Source organism: Orycteropus afer, unplaced genomic scaffold, assembly GCF_000298275.1.
Source record: "Orycteropus afer afer isolate SDZICR_OR568_19922 unplaced genomic scaffold, OryAfe1.0 scaffold00002, whole genome shotgun sequence".
NCBI classification, from domain to species: Eukaryota; Metazoa; Chordata; class Mammalia; order Tubulidentata; family Orycteropodidae; genus Orycteropus; species Orycteropus afer.
Genome location: NW_006921589.1, coordinates 22,284,685 through 22,307,857, shown reverse-complemented (window position 1 = coordinate 22,307,857; position 23,173 = coordinate 22,284,685). Strand labels below are relative to the sequence as shown.

At 39.1% G+C, this 23,173-nt stretch overlaps 1 protein-coding gene and 1 pseudogene across 1 annotated transcript in view; both read left to right on the top strand.

Annotated features, from left to right (window-relative positions):
* The window catches only part of UNC80 (unc-80 homolog, NALCN channel complex subunit), a 282,090-nt gene that overhangs the window by 222,706 nt on the left and 36,211 nt on the right, over window positions 1-23,173 (top strand). Inside the window, exons 50-55 of the mRNA XM_042782808.1 lie at window positions 405-650; window positions 13,730-13,930; window positions 16,318-16,441; window positions 17,407-17,532; window positions 18,753-18,876; window positions 19,614-19,820. Of these exons, the coding sequence (XP_042638742.1) occupies window positions 405-650; window positions 13,730-13,930; window positions 16,318-16,441; window positions 17,407-17,532; window positions 18,753-18,876; window positions 19,614-19,820 (1,028 nt within the window). The remainder of the gene's footprint in view (window positions 1-404; window positions 651-13,729; window positions 13,931-16,317; window positions 16,442-17,406; window positions 17,533-18,752; window positions 18,877-19,613; window positions 19,821-23,173) is intronic.
* Window positions 6,159-6,279, top strand: LOC122149566 (annotated as a pseudogene).

Genomic DNA, 23,173 nt, shown 5'->3' with positions numbered 1-23,173 from the left:
GCCTTCTGGTTAGCAGTCAAATGCCTTAGTCACTATGCTACCAGAGCTCCTCAGGTACAAAAAAAACTTAGTTTATTTCACACCAGTTCTGACATCTTGTAATAATTGCCTTTTTAATTTTCTAAGCAATAACTTCCTATCCTCCACCCTCCCAGCCCCCGATAACCAGGATCATTGTCTTTTGAGCTGGTTTAGGACTCTGCCAGATTTCATCTAATTGATGCATGGAATACTATTGTTGAGTCAACCCTCAGAAAGTGGCTAATGTACATTACAATCCGGTATGAAAATCTCTTGTTGGCTGATAAACTTTCCCTATCAATTCACTGAATCATTAGGACTCATCTATTTCTACACTGTGACACCTTCCTCCCTTAGTTGCAACACACATACATTATCAAACCCCCTGTTAACCTTTTGCAATTTCCCAGGGAAAACCTTCATTTACTGGAGGAAGGTCAAGGTCTTCCCAGAGAAGAACTGGATGAACGAATTGCTCGGGAGGAGTTCAGAAGACCCCGGGAGTCCCTGCTGAATATTTGCACCGAATTCTATAAGCACTGTGGGCCAAGGCTGAAGATCTTGCAAAACCTGGCTGGGGAGCCCCGTGTCACTGCCCTGGAGCTGCTGGATGTGAAATCCCACATGAGGTACTGTCCTCACTGTCCCTGCTCCGGAGTGTAGACATTGCTTGGCCATATGTTTAGGTGCTGGGTCCCCAGATGAAAACCTAGGATACTTAGAATAACTTATTTCCTGTGGCTTGAAATGCATATCTTACAGGGCGCTCTGGAAAAGTATACATTAAGTCCATCAAAGAGAAAAGGATGTCAGGGTGGACAGGGAGAAAACGTTCTCCAGACAGAAAAGCACAGGCAATCTATTTACCTCTCAATAAAACAGAAGAGGGAAATGCCAGCACCTGAATTCGTAGAATAATGGCCTTCTTCCAAGTGCTTTTTACTGCCCAGATTCTAATTTTCCTCATGAATCCTGTTTCCTGTCCATTATTGCTCCTGAAAAATGCGCTTTATTTTTCTGGTTGAAGGCTTAGTCTGTTCCTGGACTACATAAGACTCAGTAATGATCCCTGACAAGAAGCAAATGATTTCAACTCTTAGGCTCACCTTGCTTAGACCTGACATTCCCTACTCACTGTGCATGATACCTTTCTAAAGTTTTTTTTAAAAAAAAAAAAAAAAAGGGTGGGTGGTAGAGAGGGAGTCCTGGCAAAAATTCTGAAGTAGATGAGATCAATCATAATTATATTTTTAATTTTTACTCCTGGCATGCCAGGAGAGGTCCCAGAATTGCATCTCTGTGCACTCATACTTCCTTCTTCTGTGGCGTTTTCATCTTGTTTGTTACTTAACTGATAAAGCCTGTGTTCGTATTCTCAGATTCTTAAAAGGAACATGACTCCAGAGAAGCTTCTATTCAGATTTGTAACAATTTGTAAAGGGTCATAAAAATTCCTTGAAAGGAAATTGTTTGAGTAATAAATAGTCAAGGAGGCTTGGTGGCACAATGGTAAAGTGCTCAGCTGCTAACCTAAATGTCAACAATTCAAACCCACCAGCCACTCACTCCACAGGAAAAAGATGTGGCAGTCTGCTTCTGTAAAGATATTCACTTAGAAATTTTAATTCAGTAATAACATTGCAATTTGACATATAATGGCAATTTCCTGATTATTGATTTTTTTTTTTCCTTTGAAAAGATTCAGACTGTCTGTTCTCCTTTAAGCTAGTTTCACATTCTCTGATATGTAGAAACCCCAGAGTCCCATGTGTTCACACTTCCCGCCCTGTGGTATGGAAAAGAACTTAACTTCCTACTGAGAATTTCAGACCCTAACTGGGAGCCTTCAGGAAAAGGGATGGAAAGTTTGGAGCATTAAGGTCCTGTTGCCATAGCATTCAGTGTCTATTCAGTCCTCCCCTCCCCCTTGCTACTCATCATCTCTCACTGTTGTTGTAGTAATTCTTTGAACAGAGAAGCATCACGTTCCCAAAGTCAGAAGACTACCAGTGACAATCACCTAATAAGGGAAAGGGAAAGAGATTCCTAACAGTGAGATTCCAAAGAGAGCAGCAGGAGTGAAATCTATCATGGGTTAGTAAATGCCCTAGAACTTGACTATCTGTACTCTTTGGAGAAGGAGCCCTCGTGATGCAATGGTTAACATCATTGGCTGCTAACCAAAAGATTGGTGGTTCTTTTGGTTACCAGCCACTCCACAGGAGAAAGATGTGGCAGCCGGCTGCTGTAAGATTACAACCTTGGAAACCCTATGGGGCAGTTTTACCCTGTCCCATAGGGTCGCTATGAGTCTGACGACTCATTTGTAATGGGTACGCCTTAGAGGATAGTGCGAATGAGAGACCTGAAGTGCCCTCTAGAGGCCAACCACTATTAAAGGTTAAAACTAAATCCACTGCCATCCACATGATTCATTAAATGTTAAATGAGCTATAATTTAAGTGATGATAGCTGGCATACATCTAGGGCACAATAGATACTAATGCTAATGAGAGTGATCCAAGTACTGTGCTAGATGCGAGATATAAACAGCACAACAAAATCCTGGCCCTCGAGATGTTCACAGGCTAATGCAAGAAGCAGACGTAAAAAAATAACTATCATGCAATATTGCAAGCACTGTATCAGATGTGTGTATTTATGTGTCTATTTATCATTTTACAAAGGATAAGAGGCACTTTAGAAAATTTATATGATACAGAGGAATAAAATGGACAAATAATAGAGTCAGAACTATGTGGAAGATGAGTAGGGAAATAATGCTTGTAATAAGATTAGCACAGAAAGTTGATAAGATTTGATTATATTAGATATTAAACATGAATTATTGACACTGAGCTTCTAAGTTTTCAATATAATTAGGGGAAAATTGCCAACTAACAGTGTCAATATGATAAAAACAATAAGTGTTTAGTGAACATTGCTTTTTTTAAAGTATGAAATAAGAAATGTCTCTTGTTGGTGTTTGTAAAGAGGAGAGAGTGATGTAATGAACGACATCCTCAAAACCATTGCCATAATTGATGTGCCAGTTTCATGTGGCTGGATGCCTCTATTATAGGAAGTTGACATAATGTCATAATATAATTCAGATAAAGCACCTGTCTGTAGCAGGGATAATGTCATTCCAGAACACAGTTATTTCTAGGCCTAGATCTATGGGAGAGTGGGCAAAATTTTTACTGCCCAGTGAATATTTAGAGGATATGACTCAATTAATGCAATTTCTCACAGCAAGCTTTTGATAAAGACAGGCCTGCCATGTTCTCTGGCCAGATATTGATTGATAAGTGAGGGCAAATCAATATAGTTTGACCCTTCACCTTGCAAGAGGTATAATAGATTCCCCTCATAAATTAAGTGCACACTTGAATATTTGTAGAAGTCAGAACTGAATATATAAATTTTAAAAGTCTGGGCATATAGGTAGTATTTAAAGTTTTAGGAATGGATAATGTCACCCAAAAGAGAGAGTCTATAAATAAAAGGAATAATGTAAAAGAGGAGATATTTGCAGGAGGAATTGGATTTAAGGCAAAGAACCAAGAAGCAGTGTTGAGGCAATCTGTACCCCTGCCTTTGCAGAATATATGGTTGACTGCAAGGCTCTTGGAGAACATATTCTTAATTAGAGTCTCTATGTAAAGAAATGTAATGCCTCATTTGCCCAACTCACAGCTGCCAAAACTTGATAGTAGAATCTGCAAATTCTCTCTCACTTTCTCTCTTTCTCTCTCTCTTTCTCTCTTTCTCTCTCTCTTTCTCGAGGGGAAAACTTTTGTGTTCTCATTGGGAAAGGAATATAAAGATATTTATTTAGCAAAAGATTATTCATGTAATAGACTAGTAAAGACTTATTAGAGGGAAATTGTGTTTATTCTCAAAGCAAATTCATTTTGGAACATAACTAGAAGTAGCTAAATGCAGATAATAATCCACAAAATTCAGATGTAAGTATTGTTTGCAGGCCTGAGAAAGACAGATGATCATTTCTCGCCATTCCTCAATGTTATCTATAAAATAGTTTTGATACAGGAAAATAAATACACACACATAGATTTTTTTTTTAATCTGCCATACAAGCAACTTGAAATGTAAAGAATTATTTCTGTATTTCACATTTACAAGAAAGAAAAACAAAATAATGCACTGGCTTGTTAAAACGATTTCTTTAAAGCGTACATAATTTCCAGAAGGATGATATGAATTTCCAGTCTGGAAAGAAGGAAACAGTGAGGGTAAAGAAATAGCAACTATTTCTTGATTGTGAAGGCTTTTCATGGAGGAGATGGATTATATTTCCAGAATTAGTCCCAGAAGAAAGAGATTAGAGTGAAATTAAGGACATATATGAGGAAAGCTTTTCACAGTGGGGTGAGCTGCCATGAACGGTAGTAAATTTTCCATCCATTGAACTAGTCAGATGAAGCAATTATAGAGAAAACTAATTATTAGAGAGGTGATGGGTTGGCTATGGTTTTTAAAATGGAATGCCTATCAAAAGCATCTGGAGATCTCTTAAACTATAAATCCTTTCAAGCATTGATCCTTCCTCTCCTGTCTTTTGGAGTAATCAAATCGAAGTTGCTCATTATTAAAGTATGAAGGAGGATGGGGCAATCTACTTCCGTAGTGATACTGCCTCGGAAACCCAAGGAGGGGTCGCTATGAATCAGGTCCTACTTGATGGCACATAACAACGACAACAATGGCTAATACATGAAGAAACAAATGATAAAATACCATTGTAGTACTCCTAATGAAGCAAAGGAGTACTATACAACAATCACCAGTAGTATTAACATCATAAAAGAAGGGACAAACCAGGACTGTGTGCAGCCTGGTGGAAGCACATACTTCCACCATGGAGGCTTCTTGCCATAAAATTGAACTTGAATCTGTTCTAGTTTCTAGATCTCACTACCAGTTGAGTTAAATATGGGAGTAGTACACATGTTAAACAACCTTTGTTGTTGTTGTTGTTGTTGTTGTTGTTATTTGCCATCGAGTCGGGCCCAGCTCATAGCGACCACTCCTTGGGTTTCCAAGGTGGTATCACTACAGAAGTAGATTGCCCCATCGTTCTTCCGAGAAGTGGCTGGTGGGTTTGAACTGCCAGCCTTCTGGTTAACAGTCAAGTGCCTTAGGCACTACGCTACCAGAGCTCTTTAAACAACTTTTAGTGATGCAATAAGCCAAATTCAGAGTGTGGGGAATGCAACAGACAAACAGCTACCTTCTTAAACAAGTAAGTTACAAGAAAAGGGAAAAGATCAAAAGAGTGAGAACTCATAAATTAAGAGACTTAAGAGATTATTCACAATAACTAGAAGCTGGGAACAACCAAATGTCCATCCACACATGAATGGATAATCAAAATGTGCTATATACATGGAGTATTACTCAGCTGTAGAGAATTTTTTTAAAAAAACATATGTTAACATTATTAGTCATACACAAAAGGGCAAATATTGTATGATCCCACTTATATGAAATACTCAGAAGGAGCAAAACTATCAATACAAAAGAAAATTAGTGATTAGCCAGGTATAAGGGGAAAAGCAAATGGGGGGAAATAGAGGAGAGATTTAAGAGACATGTCAACAAATTGAAATTGGGCCTTATTTGAATCCTGATTTTTGGGGAAAAATGTGTTTATTAAAATTATGAGATAATATTATAGATATGTATACAACAATGATGAAAAAATAGCATCTGAGGCTGCTAATGTACAACCAATCACCTCGATGGGATTTTGTTACCTGGTTTGGCGGTTTAGGGTCATGGTTTCATGAGACATCCCACTTATTTGGCCCAATAATTAGATACTACCTCCCAGTTCATTAGGTAGTGCCTGGGGTCTTAAGAGCTTGCAAGTGAACAACCTAAGCATCTATCAACAATGAATACATGAATGGAAAAAAAAAAAAAAAAAAAAAACTATGGTACATGCATACAATGTAATAAAATGCAACTACAAAGCATAAAAATGAATCCAGAAAACATCTCACAACATGAATGAATATGGAGGATATTTGTTGTTGTGCTGAGTGAAATAAGTCAAACACAGAAGGACAAACAATGTATAAGACAACAATTATAAAAAGCCAAGAATAATCATTTCTCAGCCTTTGGCTAAGATCAAGTGTGGTATCTGTTCTTATCAGCTTAATATCTGATATGTTCTCTACCCAAGGAAAATATAGTAAATGGATTTTTGGAGCAGGGAGATAGACTAGGAGCTTGGAGAAAAACAAAACAAGCCAAGAATAGGTTCACACACAGAAGGAATCATTTTTTAATGGTTACAGGGGAGGGAGGGAGAGAAAGGTAGAGCACTTACCAGATAGTAGACAAGAAATTCTGGTGAAGGGATAGGCAATAGACAATGTGGGGAAGTCAGCACGTGACCAAGGGGAAGGAAGACACTGAGAGGTGCAAGAATAAACCACACTGCAGTAAATGCTATAACATAACAGTCCTGCAACAGCAGTAATAACTATAGGCGAGGGAGGTCTTATGGGAGTACACCCATGAACATACATAGGTATGGAGGTAAATACTTCCACATACATGTTTGTAAGCGGTGCATGAATACTCATATATATAATAGAGCACATAATGGGCAAAATTATAGAAACTACTTAGACATTGGAACTGAATCACTGGACTTGAAGGCCAAGGACCATGATCTTGAGGGACAGTTTGGTCACTTAGCAAAACACAATTCATAAAGATATGTTCTACATCCTAGTCTCATGATTAGCTTCTTGGGTCTTAAAAGCTTGCAAGCAGCCATCTAAGAAGCAACTATTGGTCTCTTTTCACTTGAAGCAAAGGAGAATGAAATAAAACAAAGATTGAAGGAAGCAATTAGTCCAAAGAACGAATGGCCTACATGAACCACAGCTTCTTCCAACCCGAGAGCAGAACTATCACTACTGACTACTCTGATCAAGACCACAGTAGAAGGTACCAGTTAGAATGGGTAATGTAGATCAAAATTCAAATAATAATAGTAATAAAATGATATACTGACCTGTAAGAGGCTACAGGAACTCCCAAGACTATTGCCCTGAAACAACCATCTAACTGATGACATTCCTGGAGGCAACCTTTCAGCCAAATAATAGACAGAGCTATAAACAAATTTAAAAAAATATCCATGAAGAATATGGTCCTTAGAATAATCAAATATATGAGACTAAAAGAGCAACATTTGCCTGCAACCAAAATGAGAAGACAGGAAGTGAAAGAAATAGGACAAACAGAAACTAGAAACCCAAGGAGGAAATAAGATGAGTGCTGAGACATTGTAGGGATTGCAACCAATGTCATGGAATAATTTTTGTATGAACTATCAATTGTAAACTAATTTGCTATGTAAATTTTTACCTGAAGCACGCTAAAATGTTTAAAAAAAAAAAAAAAAAAAAAAGCTAGTAAGTGGTTATCCAAGGCACAGCAATTAGTCTCTATTTGACTGGAGCAATAGATAATACATACACAATACTGTATTATCAGTAACAACAAACATTAATCTATGAGTGGATACATAGGTAGACATACAAGATGATCAGGTATGGATAAGTAAGCAGTAATTGAAGGAGAAAATAGAATATGCAGCTAATTGCCTCTGTGAAAAACTACATCCTTTGCAATAAGACCAGAACTGAATGGTGCCCAGCTACCATTACTGAACATTTTGAGCAAAGATTCTGTAGAAGAATCTTTGATCAAAAGTGAAAAATGCAGAACAGAATTTCCAATTCTCATGGAACCCAATATTTCTGGAGCCATGAAGGCTGAATGAACCACTGAAACTATTGCCCTAAGATAACCTTTAAATGTTAAACCAAAAATATCCTGTGATGTCTTCTTAAAACAAATAATACTTTAGCTTAACTAGTAGAATGTCTGCCTTGAGCACTGTGCTCTCTTTAAGATATATGCAGAAGATCAAATTGACAACAGCAATTTGAAATATTAGAAATCTTGGGGGGCAGTGAGTTTATGTTAATGGGGGAGAAACAACCCAGAAAAGGAGGATGAGAATGTTTGCCCAACTCAAAGAATGTAAACAGAGTATCATGCAACATTAAAAAATAATAGTAATGAAGAATCCATGAAACACTTCATAATGTGGATGAACTTAGAAGACATTATGCTGAGTGAAATAAATCAATTACAGAAGGACAAATAGTGTATGAATCCACTATTATAAGAAGTCAAAGAAAGTTTTATGCACAGAAGGAAACTTTGTTGGCTACCATGCATGGGAGGAAGGGAAAGGGAAATTTGCTAGCTAGATAGAAGTATGTATTGATTTGGGTGAAAGGAAAGGCAATATGCCAAAAGCAGGCAACCAGCCCAAAATCACTAAGGAAAAGGAAAATACAGAGAAGTGCACAAGAGGTACAGACAAAAAAGGTAAATACTATTACATACACAATACTGTATTATCAGTAACAACAAACATTAATCTATGAATGGATACATAGGTAGACAGACAAGATGACCAGGTATGGGTAAGCAAACAGAAAAATACCCATGACCATGTATAGATCTGGCAGACAATATTTCTACATACGTATTTGTATATGATATCAGGTTTGGAGGAAGACTAATTAACAACTTGCGATACGCAGATGACACAACTTTGCTTGCTGAAAATGCGGATGACTTGAAGCACTTACTGATGAAGATTAAAGACTTCAGTCTGTAGTAAGGATTACATCTCAACATAAAGAAAATGAAAATCCTCACAACTGGACCTATAAGCAGCAACACAATAAATGGAGAAAAGATTGAAGTTGTTAAAGATTTCATATTACTTGGTTCTACAATCAACACCAATTAAAGCAGCAGTCAAGACATCAGACAATGTATTTATTGCACTGGGCAAATCTGCTGCAAAATACCTCTTTAAAGTGCTGAAGAGCAATGATGTCTCCTTGAAGACTAAGGTGTGCCTAACCCAAGCCATGATATTTTCAATCGCCTCATATGCAAGTGAGAGCTGGACAATGGACAAGGAAGACTGAAGAAGAGTTGATGCTTTTGAGTTGTGGTGTTGGTGAAGAATATTGAGAGTGCCACGAACTGCCAAAAGAACCAACACATCTATCCTGGAAGAAGTGAAGCCAGAATGTTCCTTGGAAGTGAGAATGGCCAGACTTCGTCTCACCTATTTCGATCATATCGTCAGAAGGGACCATTCCCTGGAGAAGGATATCAGTTTGGTAAAGTGGAGGGTGAATGGAAAAGGGGAAGGCCCTAACAAGTTGGATTGACACAGTGGCTGCAACGATGGGCTCAAGTATAATAAGGATTGTGAGGCTGGCACAGAACCAGGCAGTGGTTTGTTCTGTTGTATATGGGGTCACTATGAGCTGGAACTGACTCAATGACACCTAACAACAACAACAATTTGTATGTGCTATTTAAAAAAAAAAAAAAAGTCTATGTTGTATAATAGAGCTAATGGGGTAAAGTTATGATAACTTCTTAGCCACAACCAAACTCCTTGAGAAAGTGAGTTGCTGATCTGCAGGCTCTGGACCATGGTCATGGGGGAGATCAAGCTACACTGGCATAACGTAGTACACAAAAACTCTGTTCTACATCCTACTTTGGTGAATAGTAACTGGAGTCTTAGAAGCGTGCAAGCAGCCATCTGATATATAAGAATTGGTCTCTCCATGAAGAAGAGTGAAGAAAATAAAGATGCATGGAAACAATTAGTCCAAGGGACTAGTGGACCATGGAAACTTCAGCTTGCATGACCCTGAGCTTAGAAGAAATAGATGGTGCCCAGCTACAACTCACAACCACTTGGAAAGTGATCAAAATTGGAGATCCTAGATAGACTGGGAGGAGCTCTGGTAGCATAGTGCCTAAGGCACTTGACTGCTAACCAGGAGGCTGGCGGTTCAAACCCACCAGCCACTCCTCGGAAGGAAGGTTGGGGTCGGGGCTGACTCGACAGCAAATAACAACAACAACAACAGATAGACTGGGAGAAAAATGTGGAACAAAATTCAAAAGTATTAAAAAGAGTAGGACTACTGGTCTGATAGAAACTGGTGAAACCCTTGAGACAATGGCCCCTACTCACCCTTTGGACCAGAGATTGAACTCCTTACGTGGCTTAACTTTCAGCAAAATTATAGACAGGCCTACAAGGCGAACAATTACATACACCAGGAGATGCACTCCTTAGAACAATCAACCAAGGGAGACCAGAAGGGCAGCATTTGTGAAGGGAGAAAGCTCAGAAGGCAGGAATGCACAGGAAAGGACACAGGGAAAAGGGAACCACAGGGAGGACGTGGGGAGAGAGTTGTTATATTATAGGGATTGCGATCCATATCACAAAATAAAAGCTCTATGAACTTTTGAGTGGAAAATGAAATTGCTCTGTAAATTTTCACCCAAATCATGATAAAGTGTTTAAAAAAAGAAAAGAATGCAATCAATGTCCCTGAATTGTACCTGCAGAGACTTGAATCAGTGTATGCTTTTGTTATGTATATCCTCAACAACAAAATATAATAATTTTTTTTAAAATTATGAGATAATGTGGGAATTTTAAAAACGTCAGGACATTTAGACTATTAAAAATGGAATTGTCTTTAATTTGTTAGATGCATGTTGTGGTTAATTTTTTTAAGAGTTCTTATTTTTAGAGATACATACTGAAATATGTATGGATAAAATGGTACGATGCTATGGTTTTACTCCAAGACAGTCCAGAGTAGGGGGTGAGAGGAGTAATTGGGAGTATGTTGTTGTTAGGTGCTGTTGCATCAGCTCTGATTCATAGCGAACCTATGTACAACATAACGAAACCCTGCCCAGTCCCACGCCATCGCAATCCTTGCTGTGGTGATTATGTTTGTGTGTCAACTTGGCTGGGCCTGGTTGAGTGGCTGGACAGCTGGTGGTAGTTATTCCCCATGATGAGACTGGCAATCAACTCCATGGTGGGATCTACCACAAGCAGCTGAGTAGCTAGCTGCCTCTGGGATGTGGTCTGCTTCCTGTATATAAGGAGAAGCCTTGGGGGTAGTCTCGAGCTTATGGCACCTTGAACCTTGCATGTAGCCGTGTTGTCGTTCAGCAGTCTGCCATGCTCTGCCAACCTTGGGACTCAAAATGGAGTTAAATTAATGGTCTGCCGTGTGATTTGGTAACATCAGGACTGGGCCATTTTATTTGTCAACCTAAGGCGCAGTAGCCAGCAGCTGACTGAAGAAGTGCCTCTAGCTTCAGTGGGCCGGGAGCTGGAGGCAGAGCTGAAGCCCAGGCTGAGGGGCTTTCACCCAGCCCCTAGAGCCTGGCACTTTGAACTTGGACTTAATGCCTCCAAAGTGTAAGAATAAACTCCTGTTTGTTAAGGTCATCCCATTTGTGGTATATTCTTGTCATGCTTGAGTCCATCATTGCAGCCACTGTGTCAATCCATCTCATTGAAGGTCTTCCCCTTTTTCACTGACCTTCTACTCTACCAAACAAAATATCTTTGTCCAGGGACTAGTCCCCTCTGGCAACTTGACCAAAGTAGGTGAGACAAAGTCTGGCCAGTCTCGCTTTTAAGGAGCATTCCAGCTGCACTTCTTCCGGTTAGCAGTCAAATGCCTTATCATTTTGCCACCAGAGCTCCTAGACCTTTGATGGAGCCTGGGAAACTATATTTTTTCATTTTATTTTCAAGTTATATTTTTAAAGTAATTCTCAACAGCCAGTCAGAGGCCCAACCTGTGCAACACTACTACCAAAAGAACTATTAAGGTCTCTTCCAAACCTAAAATGCCATGGTTCTAAGAAATTAACTTCAGGGCTTTTCTAAGGCAAACTTTTTTCAAAAGATAGAAAAATCTATTTTTAAGATCCCTTTATCTTTTTCCTCTGCCTTTCTTTGTTATAAAAGAAAACCTGAAAGCCTTCAGTATGTGGATCCCTCTTCTGACATGCCATCGCTTGTTCACTCATGGGGATTTGTTGTTGTTGTTTGCTGTCGAGTCGGCCTCGACTCATAGCGACCCTTCCTTGGGTTTCCAAGGTGATATCACTACAGAAGTAGGATTTCCCAACCTTCCTTCTGAGGAGTGGCTGGTGGGTTTGAACCACCAGCCTTCTGGTTAGCAGTCAAGTGCCTTAGGCACTATGCTACCAGAGCTCCCCTCATAGGGATTAGACCTATCAATTCTTAGACCTATCAATTTCCACTTCCATAAGATCCTTTAGATGTCTGTTGTTGTTGTTATGTGCCATCGAGTCTGATCCAACTCATAGCGACCCCTCCTTGAGTTTCCAAGGCAGTATCACTATGGAAGTAGATTGCTCCATCTTTCTTCCGAGGAGTGGCTGGTGGATTTGAACCGCCAGCCTTCTGGTTAGCAGTCAAGTGCCTTAGGCATAATGCTACCAGAGCTCCTTTAGATGTCTAGCTAGACATAATCTGATTCAAGCCATAGATTCAAATAATAGGTGATAATACCTTAATATGTTATCATTTTTTAAAAAATATGTTTTCAAAGGAATTTCTAAGATCTTAAAGAATATGAACATTTCAGCCTCTTGATAAGTCTGTAGTATGTTTCATTTTGTTTTTAGAATGTAAATTTTTTAAGGGGAAAAAAAAGTCAAAGCATATAGCTTAGGTGGATGAAAATCCCATATATGGGTCCAACTGCCTCTTAGTATCATCTTCTACACATTCTGCATCTATTCAGTGAAATTTTGGTGGTGAGTCATTTTACAATTTTAAAATGCTTTCTGACTCATCCTCAATATGATTAAATTGGCATTATGTGTTTCCTTGCATTTGTATTTTTTGGAAATGAGTGATCTCTGTCTAGTTTGAAGGTCATTTAAGTAACCACCTTTTAAATTTACCAGAAAATTCATTTGCTTAATCAGTCTTGATGGCCAATTTCCTTCAGAAAATCTCACACGTAGGACACAGAGCATGGACCTGGGTCTGGGGACTGGGAGCCTGGGCCAGACTTGGAGGAAGCACAGCTTTCCCTGTGGCAGTCCCTGTGTGGAACTGAGTTCGGAAATCTGAGAGGCAGAGACAACCATACCCAAAGCTGTCCAGACAATCCAACTGGGTCTATTATATGAAGAATCTTAGCTGAGCAGAAGGATCCCTGTATAAGACAAATGGACAGAAGAATGCTTTGAAGGAGAGGATTGGAAATAGAGTTTGAAGGAATCTCTGAGCTGCAGTAACAACTGATATCTCTTTTTATAGGGTACTTTTGAACTTGAATATGGGCATTGAGGGAGCTATGAATCCATGAAGCTTACTTGGACATTTGATATTAGTGATTTTATTACACACTAAGGTTTACATATATAGTGCATATATATCCCAGAAGTGCTATTCTCTAGAAATGTTTGGCCTATCCTTAATCTCTCTGAAATTTTGTTCCCTCATCAAATGGTCTTTCATATTTATCCTCTGGAAATTCTATGATTCTCTGCTAGTATGCACATGCAGGTATCAATGTATTTGTATATGTGACAAGAGCTTAGAGATGGAGGGTGTTGAGAAGAATGTTCTCAGTTCATAGAGTTGATGTCTTGGAAGAAGGGTGATTAGCATGATGCTATATGGGAAAATTCACATTGTAGTATTCTCAACTCCTTCTTACAAAAAAACCAACAATCATTTTAGATTGGCAGAAATTGCTCACTCTCTTCTGAAGCTGGCACCCTACGACACCCAGACAATGGAGAGCCGTGGGCTCCGGCGCTACATCATGGAGATGCTACCCATTACTGACTGGACAGCGGAGGCAGTGAGGCCGGCCCTTATCCTCATTTTAAAGAGATTGGATAGAATGTTCAACAAAATTCATAAGATGCCTACTTTGAGGTGAGGAGGCCTCCTGGTCAGCTGTTGATATTACAAGCTTCAAAGTTAGGGTTTGTCATTTTTTAAGATGTTGGGTAAATCTAGAGTTGAATGAATGACTTGAAAGTTTTCCATTGGTATATGCACATGGCAATAGGATATGTGGATGCATAGAAATCTACATGTTAAGGAAATAGCTTTTCTTTAAAAATACATGAGTTCATCTTGAAAAATCTATTCATTTCTTAGCTGTCATGTTCCTCATGTGAAATGCAGAATAAAATCAATTAGTCTCTCTTTTTTTTTTTTTTTTTTTGAAGAAAAGCAGGATATTCTTTATATATCAAGCAATTAAGAATAGAAACTCAACTCACTGCCATTGAGTTGGATCTGACTCATAGCGACCCCTCCTTGGGTTTCTGAGGCAGTGTCACTATGGAAGTAGATCACCTAATCTTCCTTTAGAATAGAGAAAAATGAATTTTCTGTTCAGAAAATATTGTATTTAACACAGTATTTTAGGTATGAGTTTAGAGAAATGCTATGCTTTATGATAATCAACCAAGCAGAAGGGAAAAGGCAGCAGGACGGATAACAAATACCTAATTTTCATCTTTAATTTAGGATGGTAATAACTGAACACTGTGACCAGCTGATCTCTATTCAGTGGCCTGAGAAATATCTTTTGGTAGCCTTCTATGGACAGTTATCTCTGAACCAGTCTACCTGGGAATCTGACCTAAATTTGGAAACTTAGCCGTAGTGAGCTGATCAGTTGATAAATGCTGGTAATCCCACTAACTCAGAAATTCCAAGTTTTGGTTAATTTTTTTTAATTAAAACTAAAATCAATGTAGTATAATTATTGCTCAAGAATTTGTAGCAGTTGGTGGTCCATTTGTCAGAACTTTTTCAGATTTTAGTCTGTGCTCTTCTTCATTTATGGCGCTATCAGGAGTCATTGAATATCTGAAAAATATGAAAGATTTCACTCTGATAATTGATGGTTTGTTCTTACGTTCTCTTATATTTTTGTTACTATGCCTGTACATTATTTTTCTGTGATTATTTATTTCAGTGGCATGGAAATGTCATTCCTTAAAACATTTCTATTTTCTTTAGTAATTATAGCGGTATACTTGTGTCATTAGTAAATTCCTGATCAAAAACTTTCAGGAATGAATTGGTTCACAAGGGTGTGTCAAAATCAGTGCTTTTCCTTAAATAACTTGGTGGCTACAAGTATTAAGCATCTCCATAGGCTGACTCATTTATCATATAATTAAGCCCCTTATAAAGACAATCATTCTTCCTGAAAATAGATCTTTGGGTTAAATGCATAAACTTGATCAGTTGTAGGTCATTTTCTGGGACACAAGCTGTGAATTTGGAGTTGGCCTGGATTTACTGCCTTCAGGTGATCTCAATTCACCAAGAAAAATGTTGGCGGAGTCTGACCTGTAGATTACTGGGGTGTCTTGGGTATCAAGGATGTCAATATATCCTCATTTATGAATACACTTCCATTATGTCACTGCAAATATTTCATTTTGGTAGGAAATATAAGCTTAGAAACTGTTTCGAGGAAAATATATATGAATAGTATCGGTATCATCAAAACTCAACCTGTTCGTTTCAGTGATGAAACCTTCAGTACTACACAGATGGGATATTAACAGACTGGAGTGATTTTCGTTACTGAAAATCCCATATTTATCTAATTTGGTTATGTATATCAACATCTATACTACCATAGAAAATACTCAAAAAATTCATTTCTTAGAAATCAAGAAAGGACACCTTTTAAATAGTCTATTTTCTTCTGATCATCTTGGCAGCAGTTAAGCCATAAACCTAATTGGTAGTCAAGTCACTGCCGAGTGGGACAACCCACAGCGACCTCTCCTCGGGTTTCCGAGGCAGTATCACTATGGAAGTAGATTGCCCCATCTTCCTTCCGAGTAGTCTGTTACAAATGCTGATGGGATTAAGTGTAGTCTGATAAGCAGATTTCAGAGATGCAGCCATGGTCAGATCAATTCCACTGTGAATAGTGACCCCTGTGGTAGATTTTCTAAAATGGCAGTCTTAGGACTCCCTCTTAAAGCTAAAATCAGGGAACTTAAAATGCAACCCATTCATCATCTCTGTTTTTTCTTCAATAGATTTTGTCTCATTAGTCGAATGGGGCAGGAGTGCCTCTGCTACGTTTTCAGTATCTTCCTCCCCTCCCAGTGTGCTCTGTACTTTTGGAACAACATGGGTAAACTTCATCCCGTGTGAAGTACTTTGTTGTCTCAGACACCTGTCCTGTCTTAGATGGCGTCAGAATCAATGTCTCATTCACATGTTTCAGACTGTCTCCAGAAGGGAGCCAAGCTGCTAATGGCTCCTATATTGTATTCCAGGCGACAGGTTGAGTGGGAGCCTGCCAGCAATTTGATTGAAGGGGTTTGTTTGACACTTCAGAGGCAGCCAATCATATCCTTCCTGCCTCACCTTAGGTCACTGATCAATGTCTGTGTCAATCTGGTGAGTAGCCAAGTGGCAATCTTATAAAACTTTGCAAAACTTAACTCTGCTATTGACTTCTCTGAATTGAAGATTTACAGGTCAACTACTTTGTGCCCCTACTTTCCCGTGAAAACAGATGGCTCAGGTGACACTGAAAATAGTGAGGTATATTTCAAGGTGGTGCGTGGGGAGATACAGGGGCCCCTCCCTACACAGATGGGATTTTGGTGTACTGCTTCCCATGCACTACTTTGACAATTCACCTCTTCAAGTTGCGCTGAGAGTTGAGGGCTGCCAGTTGGAGAGTGGGGTGGCGGAGACTGCACAATTGGCTAGAAGTTGAGGTAGTCTGAGGGGGGGGGACAATTAAAATGCAAAGAGAATTTTTATTATTTTTTATTTTTTTTAGTGCAAAATGATACCATGAGTTGGCCAGTCTAGGATTTAAATGGAGAAAAATACATATTTTTTTATCATTTAAGTAATATCTAGAGTCTGGTCCTGACAAGGTTTTGTACAATGTATGGAAGCCATGCTAGAGCATTTCATTGAGTAGGATCTGCTGCTTAGCTAGTTGAGCAATAAATCTGTAGTTGGAATGCCTGGTGCAAATAGAGCTATTGCCATCATCATTGTTGTATTTGATCCATCAAAGAATGCAGCTGCATTCCCTCAAATCCACAAGTAAGTATGTCCGAGCTCCTGATTAGAATAGCTTTCTGGATCATCTCTCATTATTTACATAGTTAGTTATAAACAACATTCTACAAAACCTTGGCTGAATCCAATGTAATGTTCGATCTGACTCCAGACATTACATGCCTTCAGGAGAAGGCAACAAGAAAGAAAAGATTGAAAGTAACATGCCCAACCTTCAATTTTTTATTCTTATTCTTTTTATCATTACTGAATGAGACTCCCTTACTACAGTTGCATGAAATTGCAATAGTCAAGGCTGGTCATGTGCTCTGTTTGTATTTCAGGTGATGGGAGTGGTAGGACCTTCCAGTGTTGCTGATGGATTACCCCTTCTTCATCTCAGCCCTTATCTCTCACCACCTCTGCCCTTCAGCACAGCTGTTGTCCGGCTTGTAGCATTGCAGATACAGGTGTGACTGCCTTACCTGTTTGTCACGCTCATTGAGTTGTTGGTTGAGGCACCAGATCATGGTGTTCTCTTTTTTTTTTCTGCAAAGGCTGGGCAAAATCTGTGAAACGAAAGTGTAAAACAACTCCAAACTTTTATAAGTCTGGAGCTTCAGCCCTGAGCTTGGCCCTAAGTCGTGCTTCTGTAATTCTTCTTGAGATCTCAAAAATAGCAGAGTCACTTAGTTCTGCCACAACTTCAGGAACCTCTTCAGGCATTTAAAATTGATGCAAATGCCTCAGGAAAATAATGGTCCATAGATAATCAGCTCACAATTGTTAATTAAAAAGGGAAGTAGTATTCAAAGTCTGGTTTTAAATTATTTTCAGAAAAAAATTGCAGTATAAAATTCTTTCCAGTGTTATTACCAGACATTGAATATCTTAATTTTCTTTAATGATTGTGGGTTGAATATTGTGGTATTTGTGTTTTTTCTTCTATTTATTTTATTCTCCCCAAGGCAAAAAATTCAGAATGCAATTCCCCTTTCTATTTCTGTGTGTTATCTAACTTTAGAGAGCAGTAAATCATCAGCAAGCTCTTCAACCAATGAAAATTACACCATTGATGTAAATGAGTAACTGAATCCATGTCCATTCTTTGATAACCAATTTTGGTGGTCTATCATCCAGAGAATGGGTAGATGGTAGAGGAGATTAAGTAAAAACTGTAGCTACTATGCAGAAGGGAACCAAAGGCATCCCTAAAGTGATAACATTTTAATAACCTGTGAACAAGATCATTTCTTTCTTTCCATATTGCTTATCACTTTCTGGCTTGGAGAAGGCCTTATGCAGGGGTCAGAGGACTTTTAAATAATCCCTAAATGGCAAGTTCTCATTTTCTTCCTTTTCCTTTGTCTCTGAAATATTTATTGATGGGAACATGGAAAAAATAAATGGGGGAATACTGCTGTATTTGTATCTGTACCATAAGTATTATTTCTTCATGTAATATTCAAACTGCTAATGTCTTTTTAGGTATTATAGCTCTCAGTTATGTCAAGCCAATGGTAAAGTATCAGTTTTGAGTGGATCTTATATGCTGCACAGATGACAATTGAACTCATAGTTTACAGGAGTCACCAGCAGGGAGTCACCGTTTCCGTCATGCTGTGTATAAACAAACATACTAAAAGGGCATGGGGGTCAATTAATCTTTTTTTCTATTATTGCTGCACAGGCTTTAAAAGAAGATTTCCCTTTAAGCCATGTGATCTCCCCATTCACCAATCAAGAGCGAAGGGAGGGGATGCTTTTAAATCTACTCATCCCATTTGTGCTCACAGTAGGATCAGGAAGCAAAGGTCTGATTAATTTAAATAAAGGAAATTTATCATTGTTGTTGTGTCTTCTTAAATATCAGGTTGTTTATTTCCATTTTCTTCCTTTTGAAAGGTCATCACTGAAGTTGATCTAAATGATTTAAACAGGTTACTTTTTTGTTACTTTAGGAAGTAGTTTTTCTCTCTTTTCAGTTCAGCTATCCTGGGACAAAGGCATCTCTGCCTCTCTTCTTAGAAGATACATTAAAATCATTTCAGTTCAGCAAAACTTGGGAGAATGTTGTTTAGATGAAGAAAATGGCATTAGGTGAAATACGATTAGATGGGTATTGGCAGATGACTGAACTGTGTAACCTCCTGCCACAGCTTTAGCATAAATCCTGCCACTTATTCAATTCAAATATCTCCTCATTACTCTTCCTTCTTAGGGAGACTTTTGTTTTAGGAAAAGTTTGTCTCAAAAGTAAGAACAGTATGCTATGCACATTTGAGCAGAGAAAAGAAAGGCGATTGAAGTGGTAAGCAAACGATCTAAGAACACAAGCGTTTGGGTGACCTGCGGAGAAAGCACCCAGGTGCGAGGAGCACTGTTTCTGTCCATAGGAGAAGCTGTATTTGGTGGGGAACCCCGTGCATTTCTAAGGTGTTCTAGTTTGGAATTGGAAAGAGAGCTGAATTTTTCTATGCGTGCAATGTGGAAAGCCTACCTTGTGACTTGCTTTTCTTTTCGGTTCCCTCCCCAAAACTCTTCCCCTCAGATAGCCCATGGCTGGAGCAGCCCGAGGTGCAGCTGCTGCTGCAGACAGTCATCAATGTTCTCCTGCCACCAAGGATCATCAGCACATCCAGGAGCAAGAACTTCATGTTAGAGAGCTCCCCTGCCCACTGCTCCACTCCTGGAGATGCAGGCAAAGACTTACGCAGGGAAGGTTTGGCAGAGTCCACCAGCCAAGCAGCATACTTGGGTGAGTCATACATTTCTCTATTTATATGCACATACATACATATATATGTGTGTGTTCATGTGGATATATAGTCAGTTTGCTATGTTCCATCTTGACTTGCAAAGTATTTAAAGAGACCACTATCCAGAAAGTATTTAAGGAAACCACTTGAACAAGTGAGAAGCAGTGCCCTGGCAAAGAGTCTGGTTTCTTTCAATGAGCATATGCCAAAAAATAAACTTATTTTCCTCTCTGTAATGCCTAAATTAACATGGTTGTTTTTGTAAGAGTGTCTGGGCAACTAAGAAAGGCATCTGAAGTAAGGATTCCTCCTTGCTGATTAATTACAAGATCACTAATGAGGTTTTGTAGCTGTTATCCGATCTAGACTTAGCCTAGGATACAAGGACATTGCATTGCACAACTCAAGGGCTCGTTGGTCTGTTATCTCTTTGAATGGAACTCCTGGTGTTGGATAATCCACACCCTGTGCAGCAAGACCTGGTAGCCTTGCTAGTATATTAAGGTCCTTACTACCTATTTTCTTCCCTTATTTTGTCATCTTTTAATCTTCATTTTGATCTTCACTCTAGTAATGCCAGTCAACTCCTCCCATATGCTTGCAAGTTCCCTTCCTCCATTGATTCCTACTTTCCCATTCCCCTGCCCCTGCCTGTAATTCTTGTCCTGACACATGAAACAATGAAAAGCTACTCTTTGGCTTGAATGGATATTTAACCAGGTAGAAAGGACCACTCTGAAAATAGAGAGCACTGGCAGCAGTAAATCTCCAAAGGAGAAAGTCTTGCCTGACAGTTCTCAATTGACCAAAACAGTTCTTGGTGGATAGTATAAAATAAATGATGAAAACAGGTTGTTGGAATTTGGAGATTTTGGGGTGCTTGAACTGCATCATAAAGGGATGTGTTTGAAAATTATGTGATCCAGGGAAGAAGAGGTAACTATCAGGAGGAAGTGGGAAGGGAGATGTTGCATTGTGGTAAATTGTAGTCAATGTCATGAGACAAAGTATATGTGAGTTGGTGTATGGAAAATGAATTTGCTCTGTAAACATTCACCCAAATCTCCAAAAACAAAGAATAAATAAATAAAATTATGTGATCAACAATGAAAATGAAAAAGGAGAAAAAGTAAGGATGCATGTGCACTTGACTTACTCATATGGGTGATTCAGTTGCCCTGAGCATGAATAACCCACTGCTATCAAGGCAATTCCAATTCAGTGTGCCCTATAGGACAGAGCAGAACTGCCACAGAGGGTTTCTAAGGCTGTAAATCTTTACTGGAGCAGACTGCCTCATCTTTCTCCCATGGAGTAGCGGTTGGGTTCCAACTGTGGACCTTTTGTTTACCAGCCAAATGCTTTAATCACAGAACTGCCAGAGCTCCTTAGAACATGAACATGAAAAAGTTGGGCTCAAAAAAAATCCAGGAAAAAAAAGGGGGGGACCAGGTTTTCTGGTCCGATAGAGCCTGGTGGAACCACTGAGACTATGGCCCCTAGCTGCCCTTCAGGTCTGGAATTGAACCCACACCTGTGGTGTCCAGAAGACAGGCATATGAGTTGAACATTTACCTGAGGTAGATACACTCCTTGGAGAGAACAATCATTGAGAAAGAAGGGCTGCCTATGCACAGGGAGACAGCTTAGGGGGCAGGAGTCCATGGAGGGATGGATACTAGGAAGAGGTAACTATGGGGAGGAATTCGGAGGGGAGCTGTTGCATTGTGGTAAATTGTGGTCAATGTCATGAGACAAAGTATATGTGAGTTTGTGTATGGAAAGTGAATTTGCTCTGTAAATCTTCACCCAAATCACAATTAAAAAAAAAAAAAAATCCAGGAATTCTGGTAAGATGGAGGACTAGGCAGACAAGTGACACAGACCCTCTTCAACAAAGAAAAGAGAAACTAATTAACAGAGATACAGAAGATAATCTTGGAGCCCTGAGCTTTGAAAAGAACTATACAGAAGTGGATTAGGCACCAACTAGAGGAAAAACCTGAACGAAAACAGTGAGTACAAAGATGAACAGCGCTGCAGACTGTCAACTACTCTGATGGGACCAACAGCCTGAATATTTCCAAGTGGTGTTGGGACCTGAGAATATGTTGACCTAAAGATCAGCCCTGGTCGCCAAGGGCTGCAGGGATGACTATACTGGTGGCCTATGATTACGAAGGGAAAAAGCAAGGAGGGAGACAACCTGAGTTGTGGACTTTCTGCTGTCCAGAGGGTGCAGCCACTTTGATTGTTTACACACGGCAGCCATTTTGGATATTTGAAATTACCAAGGGCACAGCCATTTCGAATGTTTACAAACGGCGGCCATTTTGGATATTTAAAGCGATAGCATTTTCATTCAGATTCCAGGGACCTAAGAATAGGCTCTGTTTGCCAAGGTTGGCAGGGACATACAAGAGGCTGACAACAGGAAAGGAGACAGGTGGTGAGTGTACAAGTGCTGTCAACTAGTGAATTGAGGAGCACAGCACAGTACCCTGCTTACATAGATAACATACAAGCAAAAGAAAGAAAACAAAAATTGTGGGCAAGTCACTTCAATATCCAATCACCAATTAAATATAAACAAAAAAATGCCACAATGCCTCAGAGACAACAGAGCATCACAGTCCACTCAAAGAAGCAAGATAAAGCAGGAGAAACAAGGGACCAGGATATAGTCCCAAAACACATCCCTGAGGAAGATGCAGCATTGGAAGTCCCTGATAAGGAATTCAAAAGAATTATATTTAGGTATCTTCAATGAATTGAGAGGCAGATCAAGGAAAACACTGTCAAAATTGAGGAAAACACAGAGAAAACCCTGTAACAATTTCAAAAGACAATACAAGAACCAAATGACAAAATAAATGAAACACTAGGAATGATACAAAATCTACAGACAGAAATCCAGAAGATTGATACTAAATTTTCAGAAATAGATAAGACATTGAATAGGCAAAGGAGTGGAATTGAATCAATGGAAGACAGAATTGGTGAGATTGAAGGCAAATACCTCACTTCTTTGGAAAGGGATCAATCACAAAAAAGATCAAAACAAAATGAAGAAACCCTAAGGTTCATGTGAGATACCATCAAAAGGAATAACCTACATGTAATCAGAATTCCAGAACAGGAAGAGACAAATAAAACCACAGAGAAACTTGTCCAAGATTTGTTTGAAGAGAATTTTCCTGGTATGATGAAAGATGAGAATATATCCATTCAGGAAGTCCAGTGAACCCCAAACAGGATCGACCCCAAAAGAAAATCACCAAGACATATCATCATCAAACTCACCAAAACCAAAGACAAAGAAAGAATCCTGAAAGCAGCACGGGAAAAACAA